This window comes from Berghia stephanieae, chromosome 5 (genome assembly GCF_034508935.2).
Source record: "Berghia stephanieae isolate SIO BIC M18660-M18661 chromosome 5, UCSD_Bste_1.3, whole genome shotgun sequence".
NCBI lineage: Eukaryota > Metazoa > Mollusca > Gastropoda > Nudibranchia > Aeolidiidae > Berghia > Berghia stephanieae.
The window spans coordinates 59474811-59488317 of NC_088364.1; the positions used below are offsets into that span (position 1 = coordinate 59474811).

General features: G+C 37.4%; 1 protein-coding gene across 1 annotated transcript in view; it reads right to left on the minus strand.

Moving 5' to 3' along the window:
- Positions 1–6518: 6518 nt before the first annotated feature.
- Positions 6519–13507, minus strand: part of LOC144973333 (uncharacterized) — a 54818-nt gene continuing 47829 nt past the window's right edge. Inside the window, exons 3-4 of the mRNA XM_078915627.1 lie at positions 8310–8686; positions 6519–7734 (exon numbers count right to left, since the gene is read on the minus strand). Of these exons, the coding sequence (XP_078771753.1) occupies positions 6653–7734; positions 8310–8686 (1459 nt within the window). The 3' untranslated portion in view covers positions 6519–6652. The remainder of the gene's footprint in view (positions 7735–8309; positions 8687–13507) is intronic.

Sequence of the window (13507 nt, forward strand, 5' to 3'; positions counted from 1 at the left end):
GCTTTTGGTAATTAAAGAGGCTGAGAATGTATTATTTTACGATTCTGGGTTTGAAGAAGAAGCAAGCAAGACTCTTGAGACCATATGTTGTTCAAAACGTTTTTATTTTAAAAAATATTTACGATATTTTGTATCCATAATTTTGCAATTTTGATTTTTGACGAGGTGGAAAATTCATAATTATTACTCTAATAATTTTCTCCAAAAAATGTGAACACAACCTGTAGACATTTCTTGGCAAGTAAATCTTCCCTAATCAATGCAAACTGTGTCGGATTTTTGTTTGCCTCGCCCTATGGCATTAAACTTCGTCAAGTTGGCGTTTCGTATATATCATTATCATCTTTATTATTATTTCTAATAGAATTTTTGTTTTTTCGATTTTAGAAATCTAAAACGAACGTTAACCTCTAGCTTGTTTTGTTTGTTTGTTTTTTCAAGCTTGCTACGTATTGTTTTGTTTTGTTTTTTTCCTATGGATTATTTTGTTTGTTTTATCCGAAGCATAATCTTCTGATATCTTATAAAAGCCGTCCTATTTCCGAACAAAAAAAATAAATAAAACCCAGACATTGCAAAACCTTGGGCCAAAGTTTGAGATTGGGGAGAGTTAGATGAGATTTCAAAGTTTTAAAAAAATCACACGGTATGAAGTGAGTAGAAAAGTGCCAGAAGACAATAGAGAATAGAAATTTTTTTCGCGGCGGTGGTGGGGTTTGAACCTGCGACCTTATTGGTACGACAACTCCGCCTGGCAGGTGAGAGCGTGGCTCTACCTTGTGAGCTATCCACGAACACAAAAATATTCGTTTCAAACCCAAAGTCATTTCTAGATCCCTCTCTCACCCACTTCTTGAGATCGCCGATTCGTTCACCACCATCGCGAAGTAATTTTGACCAGCAGTTAAGCTTAATAGCCAATATTCTCATCACAAACATATAACATAGAAACGATTGAGACATGGAGTATGCTCCGGTGTATGGGGTGAATTTTTAATTCAGAAAAGTGAGTGGAGCAGGCACTTATGTTGGTAACAACAAGATATGAAGTGAGTAGAAAAGTGCCAGAAGACAATAGAGAATAAAAATTTTTATCACACAAGTGATTCCAATAGATAGTATGCTAAGAAGCTCACAACACTGCCATCCGGAAGTATAACGGACTAACACACAAAATTCTGTGTAACCATGAACTTTTATAGTCTGGATAATACAGTTAAGTGAGAATTACTCATAAACGTGGATGACAAAAAAACAATAACAAAGACCCAAGTGAGTCATCTTCATTTTATCTATATGATGATATTATGGCAAATGTGGGATAATCTGGGAGGCCAGTATCTCTGTATTCTGGGGAACGACCTGAAGGGACAGTGTGTATAACACTGTATCACACGGAGGAATCAGAGCCAGAGGGAGTATTTTACTCTAATAATAATATTTTTGACCACCCAAAAGAGAGATGAAATTAAAAAGAGGCAGACCATAGCTGGATTGTCGTATAATATATTTTTAACACTCTGAATTTTAGTACTCCTTCAGTGCCATAAGGCGAATTTATCCCGGTTTCTATAGCGTGAAACGAACAATAGCAATTGTTTGCTACCGTTTGGATACAACGCTAGTCCATCGCAAAGTAATTATTATTATTATCATTATTATTATTATTATTATTATTATTATTATTATTATTATTATTATTATTATTATTATTATTATTATTATTATTATTATTATTATTATTATTATTATTATTATTATTATTATTATTATTATATTATTATTATTATTATTATTATTATTATTATTATTATTATTATTATTATTATTATTATTATTATTATTATTATTATTATTATTATTATTATTATTATTATTATTATATTATTATTATTATTATTATTAATATTATTATTATTATTATTTATTATTATTATTATTATTATTATTGTTGTTGTTGTTGTTGTTGTTGTTGTTTTGCAGGGCAAAAGTCAAGGACTGAATGGCTACGATGAAGGCCTCTTGTTTACTAATAGATAATAATACGACTCGAGAAGATATAAAGTTAAATAACGATTAGCAGCAACTTTGGCTTTGGTAAGGAAACAAACAAGCAATGATCGATCTAGCAACTGTTAGGAAAGTAAGTAAATAGGTAAGTGATTAAGTACATTGGCAAATAGAACAGCCTAAATTCAGGTTGAGTTTGCAAAAATTAAATTTAAAAAATAAATTTAAAAAAACAAAAAAAAAAAAAAAAAACAATAAAAAACAAATGGAAATAGATCTTAGACAAATCTAAACAAGCATAATTAATTTACATCATTTTTGAAAGAGTTAAAATTTCTACCTATTTATCTTCATATCTTTAACCATTTAACTGCCGTACTCTGGAAAGACACGGATTTCAAAATTTGGCCAGAAAACTCGTCCTTCGAATATCCATTGATTTAAATGACCCTCATCTTGACAAAATCTCTCAAACCTAGGCCTTCGCGAAGTCTTTATTAAGTCCCAGGTGTGAGAGTTTTTAAACAAGATAATGACTGTTAAAATCGATCGAAATTTGAAGGTAGAGTTGTCTGGCCAATTTTTTAAAATACGTGTTGTTCCAAAGCACGGCGATTTCTGGTTAATTATGAAATGTGTTTTCTATTTAACAAATCCTTACATAATAAAACAGCCACAAGCACGAATTACGAATCACCCGTCTCCTACATGGAAACCAGGTTCTGCGCATGTGCAAAATGAGAGACATCCGCCCCGGGTACTTCAACATGAGGAAAATATGGAGACATGAGTTGGTGCTGGATGACTCCTCTTCCCCAAATTAACACAACGCACACTTCTCAAAGTGGTCTGCTTACTTCTTTTCTCTCACAAAATCCGTTTTATACATTTTGGCCAGGAAAATCTTTCTGAAAATATCGTCAAATTAAAATTATGACCTTAAATGATCAACAAGAATAATTGAAAAAATTTAAACCCGACGCCATTTTGGACACTTTTTAACAATGTGAAGGTCATTTCATCAGTTTAGATATTGTAAATAAGTTTAGGTGTATTTTAATGGATCCAAATTTCAAGGACGATTTTCTGACCAAAATAGTTTAATTTGTTTTGCAAGAAAACGATAGTACAGTCATGGGTCTAATTTGTTTGTAAATTATTTCCAATTTCAACAGTTTTGCGGTGGTGAGTTTCGCCACCAGGTACCTTTTTAAAATTTTTTTTAGCAGCGCGTCTATTAACACGACATACCTACGCTCTTGAAAATCCAATAAAATTGTTTTAACTTGATAAAGTGCGCGCGTACGCTCTTCTCGACAATGTAGAATTATCTTGATTTCAAACTGGCAACCGTGACAGTACGAGAATCTTATCCAAAACCCCTCAAACGGGCAGAGATTTTATCAGAGATTGCGTCGGTTTTTTTTTTTTGTTTTGTTTAGCGGCTGAAGGAACGGAAGACTCCTATCATACCAGACCTGACCAAGGTATGCAACAGCAAGAGAGGGTTTAGTATTTTGTATCACAACGCTGTGGCAGAACTGAGAAATACAACGGCGATCTCGGCCCAAAAACTAGACGTTCAAACATAAAGACAAATGAGGAGGAAGAAGAAGAAGAAGAAGAAGAAGAAGAAGAAGAAGAAGAAGAAGAAGAAGAAGTAGTAGAAGGAGGAGGAGGAGGAGGAGGAGGAGGAGGAGGAGGAGAGGAGGAGGAGGATGCGTAGGAAGGGGAGGAGAAGAAGAAGAAGAAGAAGAAGAAGAAGAAGAAGAAGAAGAAGAAGAAGAAGAAGAAGAAGAAGAAGAAGAAGAAGAAGAAGAAGAAAGAAGAAGAAAAGAAGAAGAAGAAGAAGAAGAAGAAGAAGAAGAAGAAGAAGAAGAAGAAGAAGAAGAAGAAGGAGGAGGAGGAGGAGGAAGAGGAGGAGGAGGAGGAGGAGGCGTAGGAGGAGGAGGAGAAGAAGAAGAAGAAGAAGAAGAAGAAGAAGAAGAAGAAGAAGAAGAAGAAGAAGGAGGAGGAGGAGGAGGAGGAGGAGGAGGAGGAGGAGGAGAAGAAGAGGAAATAATAACATTACGAGCATACACGACCTGCCAATAACTTTCCATCGATCTGGACAATAGCAATTGCTTGCTACCCTTTGGATAGAACGCTAGTCTATCGCAAAGTCACTTTCCGCCAGATCTAACAGACCCAGATATCCGTTTATTGCTGGGTGGACAGAGGAGTCGCGAAAAAATCTCGGCTGCACAGCTAAATAGGCGTCATAATGTCACGTCCTACAATGCTGATGGCAACGGTAAGGTATCCATTTTACACCTGAGTACGATGAGAGAATGGGAGTAACAAGCATTTTCCAAGGACTCAACTATGCGCCGCTCAGATCGATAATCGAGCCCTGGACCTTTCCTATCGGTTGGCGAGTGCCATACCCGCAAGTTTCATGTTTGTGGCTACAGATATTAATATTTGAGCACTTCCTTCATTCAGGTAGGTCTGCGTGACTCAGCGGTACGGTCTTTGGCTCGTACCCGAAAGATACCGAGTTCGATCACCCGCCACTGCTTTGTATGTGTCTAGCCTTGAGCAAGTCACCTCGCCCTAACTCAATGTATGCCTCTGCACTGCGGCTGACGCTTGCGTTATTCCAGTCTTCCCTTGGAATAGACCCTAGAGACAAATTTCCCCTATGGGGTGAATAAATGGAATTTTATTTATTTATTTATATATTTATTTATTTATTTATTTATTATAGGCCTTAGAGACAAATTCTCCTATGGGGTGATAAAGGGAATTTTATTTATTTATTTATTTATTTAATTATTTATTATAGGCCTTAGAGACAAATGTCCCCAATGGGATGAATAAAGGGAATTGTATTTATTTATTTATTTATTTATTTATTTATTTATTTATTTATTTATTTATTTATTTATTTATTTATTTATTTATTCAATACCGCTTTTAGCCGCTGGGCCACAAAATTTGCAATAATATTTCGGGGAACTGGTCCTTGAAGACATAAATGATTGAGCTCTTAAAACGACGCACCTCGGCATATGCTTGAAGAGTTAATGGTTTAATTCTTCCCCTGCAAAACTTGTAAAGGGAAGCGGGGGAATCGGTCTGGCGTTCGTTCCCTTTGCTACAAGTACTCTCCCACTTGACAAGACAGAAACCAGTTTTAGTGTGGTGTCACTTGGTACACGATCTCACTACTAGTAACACGTTCCCCGTTGCTTCTAAACGGTAATATACATACGTCGGAACGAGAAATTTATAGGATGAACATCGAATAATACAGTTTAGTGAGATGACCCTCGTCTTGGAAAAAAAACAAAAAACAAAAAACAAAACAAAACAATAAAAACAAAACACAAACAAACACAAAAAAAAACCCTCTCAAACCTGGAATTTCAAGGGATGACTTCAAAGAAGTCCCGGGTTTGAGGAGTTTTAAACAAGATAAGAGTGATTTTAATTTATCGATGTTTGATGAATGTTTTTTCTGGCCCAAATTTTTTTTAACGTGTTTTTTTTTTTCAGAGTACAAATTCAAAAAGCCAACACAAAAAGGATAAAAATGAATCCGTTTTGCCACTTTTAAAACGTAGTAAAAAAGCAACAAAGAAAACAAAAACAACGATAATTCATTATGATTCCACTAATTGTTGGGTCATTTTAAACACGAATTGTCTTTAAGATTAAAGGAAGTCATCCAAGAAACTCACAACATTGCCATCCGGAAACTTAACGGACTAACACACACACAACTATGTGTAACCTTGAACGTTTATAATCTGGTAAATACAGTTTAATTTGAATAACTCATAAAAATGGATGGCCAAAAAAAAAAAAATAAAAGCAAAAATAAATACCTGAGTGACGTCAACTTCGTTCTAAATATACATTATTTTTGTGCAGCAAAAACAAGCCTTATAGAAACAGCGATAACTTCTTAGAATAAACAGAAAGATTTTTCATCAAATGGTGTTCTGTACAAAACAAAATAATATGATATGAAAAACTCTCGTTGTGTCGATCGATATTTGAGGGATGAGTTTTCTGGCCAAAATGTTAAATACGTGCTTTTGTTTTGTTTTGTTTTTCAAAACACAGCAGTAAAGAGTCCACCTTATTTCAATATTAAATATTCTCTCGCTGTTCCTGTCAGTGTTGGAAACAGAAAACTACCCTTCAAATTATAAATACTGAAACTAGTCATAATAATAATAATAATAATAATAATAATAATAATAATAATAATAATAATAATATAATAATAATAATAATAATAATAATAATAATAATAATAATAATAATAATAATAATAATAATAATAATAACAAGTTAAGTTTGAAATTATTGTGAGCCATATTTAACTTTACATAGAGATGATATCCGTTCAGGTTAGCATGATATCTGCTGGAGGCCGGTCTATGTCCACTGACAGTATTGCTGCTTCCAACATAATGTGGTGGGAAAAAGGTGCCTCATATCATTCAAAATGGCGGTGCTAAGGGATATGACAAACCACGAGTTAAACACAAAAAATTTAGTCATTGTATGTTTGTTTGTTTGTTTTCAGATGAGCATTCTTTTTAATTTTTCACAGAGATATCAGACAGATTATTGGCCACATATATTTTTAACCAAATCGTTCCCAACTTTGTTCTGCAGCAACAGCGGCCGGAATGGGGTTAAACATACTCTGTCTATGCACACCCATCCCGTAGTTATAGCCTTGCACGGAAGATGCCGTGCTATGTCCCATGCCAGGGATTGTGTAGGGCCCGCCAGGCATTCCGTTGGAAAAAGGCCCGTGATTCCCCGAATCTAAACCATATCTCGAGGCCGGAAATTGCCCACTGCCATTTCCGCTGCTGCCGCCAAAACTTGGCGGGTTGTTGTCGTACTGTAACTTTGGATCGCATCGAAATTGAGACTGGTGAGATGAAGGGGGTGGTGGTGGTGGTTGTAATGATGATGTTGTGAGTGGCAAGAGTTGATGATGTTGTTGTTGTTGCTGCTGCTGCTGTTGTTGTTGGTGGCGCTGCTCGAGTTTGACAGAACATTGGTCATCTCCTGAGGTCATCCCATACTTGCAATTTGATGCAGTTGGATTGTTGAGGAAGTTGTCGTGAATGACGAGATTTTGGGGCGAGGTTTGAGGGCCATTGTTATTGTTATTGGGAATTCCTCCAGAAGGCGAAGAAGTAGACGAGGGAGATCTGGTGTTGTTATTATTTGAAGGCGGCGCCCCGCTTTGATCCGCTGATAAATCATATGGGACAGGCAATGCATGATGCTGGCTGGAGGTGTTGCTGTTATTACTGTTGTTATTATTATTATTGTTGTTGTTGTTGTTAGAAGATTGACAGATGTTGTAGGGAGGGAGACAGGATGAGACGGAGCTGGCAATGGAAGGGGACGAAGAATTGGGGGAGGAGTTCAGACGATAAGGCGTGGCTTGTCCCCAGCTCATTGAATGGTTAATTCCTGTTGTTGTTCCAGTGTGATGCAGGGAAGGGGGATGGTTGCTGCCACTCATGTCGTAAGGCGTGTCGTAATGGGGAAGGCATGTGTTGTTGTGGGCGGAGCTATGAAGATGGGCGGGGTTGTGAAGGTGGGCGGAGTTATGAAGATACTGGTCAAGGTCTTGGTCATCAAATTGATCCATCACATCGGGCATGTCCAGCCCTACAAAATCCATTGGGTGACCAGATGGACCTATGTGAAATATTGCAGAAATAGTATTGTAAACTACAACAATGATGATGATGATGATGATGATGTCAGTGGTGGTGGTGATGGTGATGGTGGAAATGATGATGATGATGATGATGATGATGATGATGATATGTCGAACTGATGATGAAGGTGATGATTGATGGGGAGTATGAAGATGGTCGGTTGTGAATGTGTGATTATGAAGATATTGGTAAGGCTTGGATAAATGATGATGAATCGGGATGTCAGCTGAAAATGATGTGAAGATGGTATGATGAATATTGAGAAATAGTATTGAAACAACAAATGATGATGATGAGATGTCGATGGATGAGTGGTGATGATGATATGTGAATGATGATGATGATGATGATGATGATGACGATGATGAGATGAGAGCGATGATGATGATGATGATTATGATGAGATGACGAGTGAGATGATGATGATGATGATGATGATTGATGAGCTGATGATAGATGGATGAGATGATGATGATGAGATATTCGAACTAATGAAGATGTTAAACAACTAAAATAAAATTACAAAAATACGCAGTGAAAAAAAAAACATACCCATTATGTAACTTCGTGATCCAGTTTTTCTATCGTACATGTACTTGTTGATAGCCGAGGCATCCGGGTGTTGATTTGGGGTAACTGGAGGCGTCGGGGGTCCGTTGGACCCACCTGGCTGACTGGAGCACTCGCTAGAACAATCGTCGCTAGGGGAGGAACAGTGATCTCGGGAAGCGTAGTTCTTTCCCGCGTGAGATGAGGCGGAAGAGGAAGAAACACTGTTACTTCCAGTACTGTCTGATGCGTGACTTCCGGATTTACCGGGTTTCCGGCGTCGTGGTTGATATTTGTAGTCGGGATGATCTTTCTTGTGTTGGACTCGAAGTCTTTCGGCCTCTTCAACGAATGGTTTCTTTTCCTCTTCTTTCAGATGTCTGTGGGAGAAGGGGGGAAATGATTGAAATAAAACTAATTTGAAATTAATTGGTCGGCGTTGTGGTCTGTATGGCTGGGCGTTAGTCGATATCAGAACTCAGTACTTACTAAGGTAGCCAGCCTTGTTTTGTTTTTGTGTTGTTTTTGTTTTTGTTTTTTTGTTTTTGTTTTCGTGTGTTTTTTTTAAATTATTTTTTTTAATTGTTTTGTTTTTGTTGTTTTTCTTCATATTACCGATTTAATGGAGTACACATTCACACTTGGGTCCAATGGACAACCTATCAATCATAATATCTTTCTTTCAACGATATATCTATTCAAAAAGAAAAATAAAAAGAAAAAACAAAACAAAACAAAAACAAACAAAAATAAAACAGAAGAAAAAAACACAAAAATTTTAGATTGGAAATTGAAGTTGAGAATTGATTAAAAGAACGTAAAAGACAAGTCTTGAAAGAAGACATGTAAAGAAAGAGATATTTAGATTTCGGGAGAGAGAGAGAGAGAGAGAGAGAGAGAGAGAGAGAGAGAGAGAGAGAGAGAGAGAGAGGGAGAGAGAGAGAGATAGATAGAGAGAGAGATAGATAGAGAGAGAGAGAGAGAGAGAGAGAGAGAGAGAGAGAGAAAGAGAGGGAGAAAGAGATAGATAGATAGAAAGAAAAAAAAGAGAGAGAGAGAGAGAGAGAGAGAGAGAGAGAGAGAGAGAGACAGACAGATAGACACAGAGAGAGAGAGAGAGAGAGAGAGAGAGAGAGAGAGAGAGAGAGAGAGAGGGAGGGAGGGAGATAGAGAGAGTTGTCTTCTGAGTTTTCGTGTCACAGATTTAATGGATCTCTTCCCGTACACTGTAATTATCATATAAATTTAATCCATAGCAAATTGAATGCAATGCCTAAATATAGGAAAACATGTTTTAAAAATACTTTCCAAAAAAACTCATCCTTCAAATATCGATCGATTAAAATCACCATCACCTTGGTAACAATTCTCAAACCTGAAGTTTTCCTTAAGTCTCAGGTTTAATAGTTTTTTGCCAAGACTAGGGTCAATTGAATCGGTCGATATTTGAATAACGAGTTTTCTGGCCAACGATTTTAAATACGTGTTTTTCCAGAGCACGACTGTGCAGGTGTAATGAGAGACACTCCACTCCGTCCCAGAGATCTGTGTATTATGAAGACGACGTCGTGTCGTTTGGAGATTTGAGTAACTCAATATACCACTCGAATTTTTTTTTTTTTGAATTGAGCTTTTATATAGCGCAATATCCAATAAACCTACTCAAAGCGCTTTACAAAGGGTCCCTGGCCATCAGCAACAAGGAACATGAAGAACAAGACATGACGCCTGTTAGGCAATATTCCATATTTTTTCCCCGACAGAGACAAACGCTGTTAACGGCCAGGTACTCGTTATACCTGAGTACGGTGAGAGAGGCTCGATCCAGGACCTTCCGATCCGAAAGCGAGTGTCATTCCACAAGTCCACACACACACACACACACACACACACACACACACACACACACACATATATATATATATATATATATATAGATAGAATGCGCTTGGCCAAGGAGTTCACAACATTGCCATCCGGAAGTATAACGGACCAACACACAAACTCTGTGTAACCATGAACTTTTATAGTCTGGTTAATACAGTTTAGTGAGAACAACTCACAAACGCGGATGGCAAAAACAATAACAAAGGCCTGAGTGACGTCATCTGCATACTATCTATCTATCTATCTATCTATATATATATATATATATATATATATATATATATATATATATATATATATATATATATTGGTCAGACAAATTTTTACCTCAAACATCGATAAATTAGAGCTACTCATAATTTTCTCAAAGTTTTTAAGACGGGGACTACGAACGAAGAAGCATGGAGGCGTGTGTATTCCGTTTCTATGCGGTCTTGTGGTAGGACACTCGCTTTCGGATCGGAAGGTCATGGATTAGAACGCCACCCCCCCCCCCCCCCCCCCCCCCCCCGCCCTCGGCGCATAGTTGAGTCAGTCCTTGGAAAAGGCTTTTTACTCACTTTATTCTCTCACCGTGTTCAGGTGTAAAATGAGTACCTAACAAGCGTCGTGTCTTGTTCTACCAAAGTTTAAATTCACATCTCAAGAAAAGTGCTAATGCACGAACTTACTTGACTAAAGATGAACGAAAAAGCTAGTAACACCATTTATATTATCAAGATTAGATTATTGTAATTCTATTTTGGCTGAGGTAACTATAGATAACATTTAAAGACTTCAAACAATTCAGAATAGTGCTGCAAAATTGAATACAAACCAAAAGAGATATGAACAGTCGCTGCCCATTCTCTCTCTCTCTCTCTCTCTCTCTCTCTCTCTCTCTCTCTCTCTCTCTGTCATATTCTCTATCTCTCTCTTCCTCTCCCTCTCATTGTCTATCAATTCCCTTCTCTCTCACTCTCCCTCTCTCTCCCTCTCTATTTCTCTCTCTCTCTCTCTCTCTCTCTCTCTCTCTCTCTCTCTCTCTCTCTCTCTCTCTCTCTCTCTCTCTCTAACACTCTATTTCTCCATATACCTGCTTAGTCAGTTGTTAGAATTGACATTATCCGTCACCTAACAGGCGTGTTTATTTATCATTATCAAAAGTTCTTGTCCCTGCTTCTCAGATTTGCTTTCGAGCCGCACCAAAAAATCGTCCGTTCGTTCGTTCTATAGGTAATTCATTACATATTTATTCGTGATACGACTCGAATAGATTTCTAAAACTTTAAGTTCTCTATTATTTCATTTTGTCTCGGGGTTTCTATTAATTGTTTGTGTTTTTGTTTTTGTTATTTTGTTTTGTTTGTTGTTTTCGTTCTGTTTTAATTTTTTGTTTATTTTATTCTTTTTTTTTTCCAATTAGAAAAAAATATATTTTGTATTATCTCAGGAGTAAAACAAATCAGCATTGTCTCTGTCGGAAAAAAAATGTAATATCGCCTAACAGACGTCATGCTTCGTCCAAGATTTTAAGTGTTGCTGTTGGCTTGGGACCCTTGTAAAGCGTTCTGAGCATGTTTAGTGGATATTGCACTATATAAAAACTAAAGGTTTTACACGATCTTGGATAAAATTCTAGAGACAGTTTTCTCACCTCAAGTAGAACCGTATTGATACAGTTCGTCACATATATTTATTATACCGTTCGAGGACATTTTTTTTCTCCTCTTTTTTTTTCTTTCTTTGTTTAAAAAAAAATAAAATAAAATGAAATAAATAAAATAAAATTCCCTCTATTAATCCGCAAGGGGAATTTGTGTTTTGGATCTGTTCCAAGGGAAGACTGAAAAAATACAGGCGTCAGCCACAGTGCAGCCCCGCGAAGTGACTTGCTCAAGGCCACACAACGAGGCGGGTAGTCGAACTCGGTACCTTTTGGGGTACGAAACAAAGACCTGTACAGCTGAGCTACTCTGCCCCTCCATCCAGCAATCCGTTCATCTTTTCTCTCATTCTGCCGATATCTGCTGCACCTGCTGTCATCAACATCCCCACTTTTTCCACTATCATCTGTATTCTCTTATCTCTCACCCCTATCACTCTCTCTCTCTCTTTTTCTCTTCTTCTCTCTCTCTCTCTCTTTTCTCTTCTCTCTCTCTCTCTTTCTCTCTTTCTTCTCTCTCTCTTCTCTCTCTTCTTTTCTCTCTCTCTTTCTTTCTCTCTCTTCTTCTTCTCTTCTCTTTCTCTTCTCTCTCTCTTTCCCTCTCTCTCTCTCTCTCTCTCTCTCTCTTTCTTTCTCTCTCTCTCTCTCTCCTCTTTTCTCTCTCTTTTTCTTCTCTCTCTCTTTCTTTCTCTCTCTCTCTCTCTCTCACTCTCTTTCTTCTCTCTCTCTCTTCTCTCTCTCTCTTCTCTCTCCCTCTTCCTTTCTCTCTCTCTTCTCTCTCTCTCTTTCTTTTCTTTCTCTCCTCCAGCCATACACTTGACGCTTTTATAATTTTTTTTTTCATTACTTGAGCTTTAATAGAGACAATATCCACTAAAAGTGTTCAAAGCGCTTTACAAAGGTTGCCAACAGCAACAAGTAACATGTAGAACGAGACATGACGCCTGCTAGGCGATATTACAACTTTTTTCTCTGACAGAGACAACGCTATTAACGGCCAGATACTCATTTTACACCTTAGTACTGTGAGAAAATGTGAATAAAGAGCCTTTTCCAAGGACATCAACTATACGCAGAGCGAGGCTAAAACCCAGGACCTTCCGATCCGAAAGCGAGTGTCATACCACTAATTATAGACCACATAGCCGCTAATGGCGCTACGGCCTGCTCTACACTGATGGCAATATTCTTCTCTTCCTTCCTTCTTCGATCTCGTTTCATCGTCGTCGTTCTCGGGTTTAATCCATGCAGGGTTTTCCCCCATAACGTCGCCCAATTTGCCTTCATAATACTCCGTGTTGGGTTTCTCCGCGTATTCTCTCTGTGTCATCTAAATCAGGCCGATAGCCACGCCCCCTTACAGTAAAACGGAAGTCATCCGAGCGAGTATTTCTATCTCCGAATAAAAGAGGGGAGTAAAATGATGGGATTGTGCTATTGATACTATTATTATTCAATGTTACTGCCATAATATTATAGAGGAGGAGGGACGGGGTAGGGGTGGGGGGAGGAGGAGGAGGAGGAGAAGAAGAGAAGAAGAAGAAGAAGAAGAAGAAGAGAAGAAGAAGAAGAAGAAGAAGAAGAAAGAAGAAAGAAGAAGAAAGAAGAAGAAGAAGAAGAAGAAGAAGAAAAGAAGAAGAAGAAAGAAGAAGAAAAGAAGAAAGAAGAA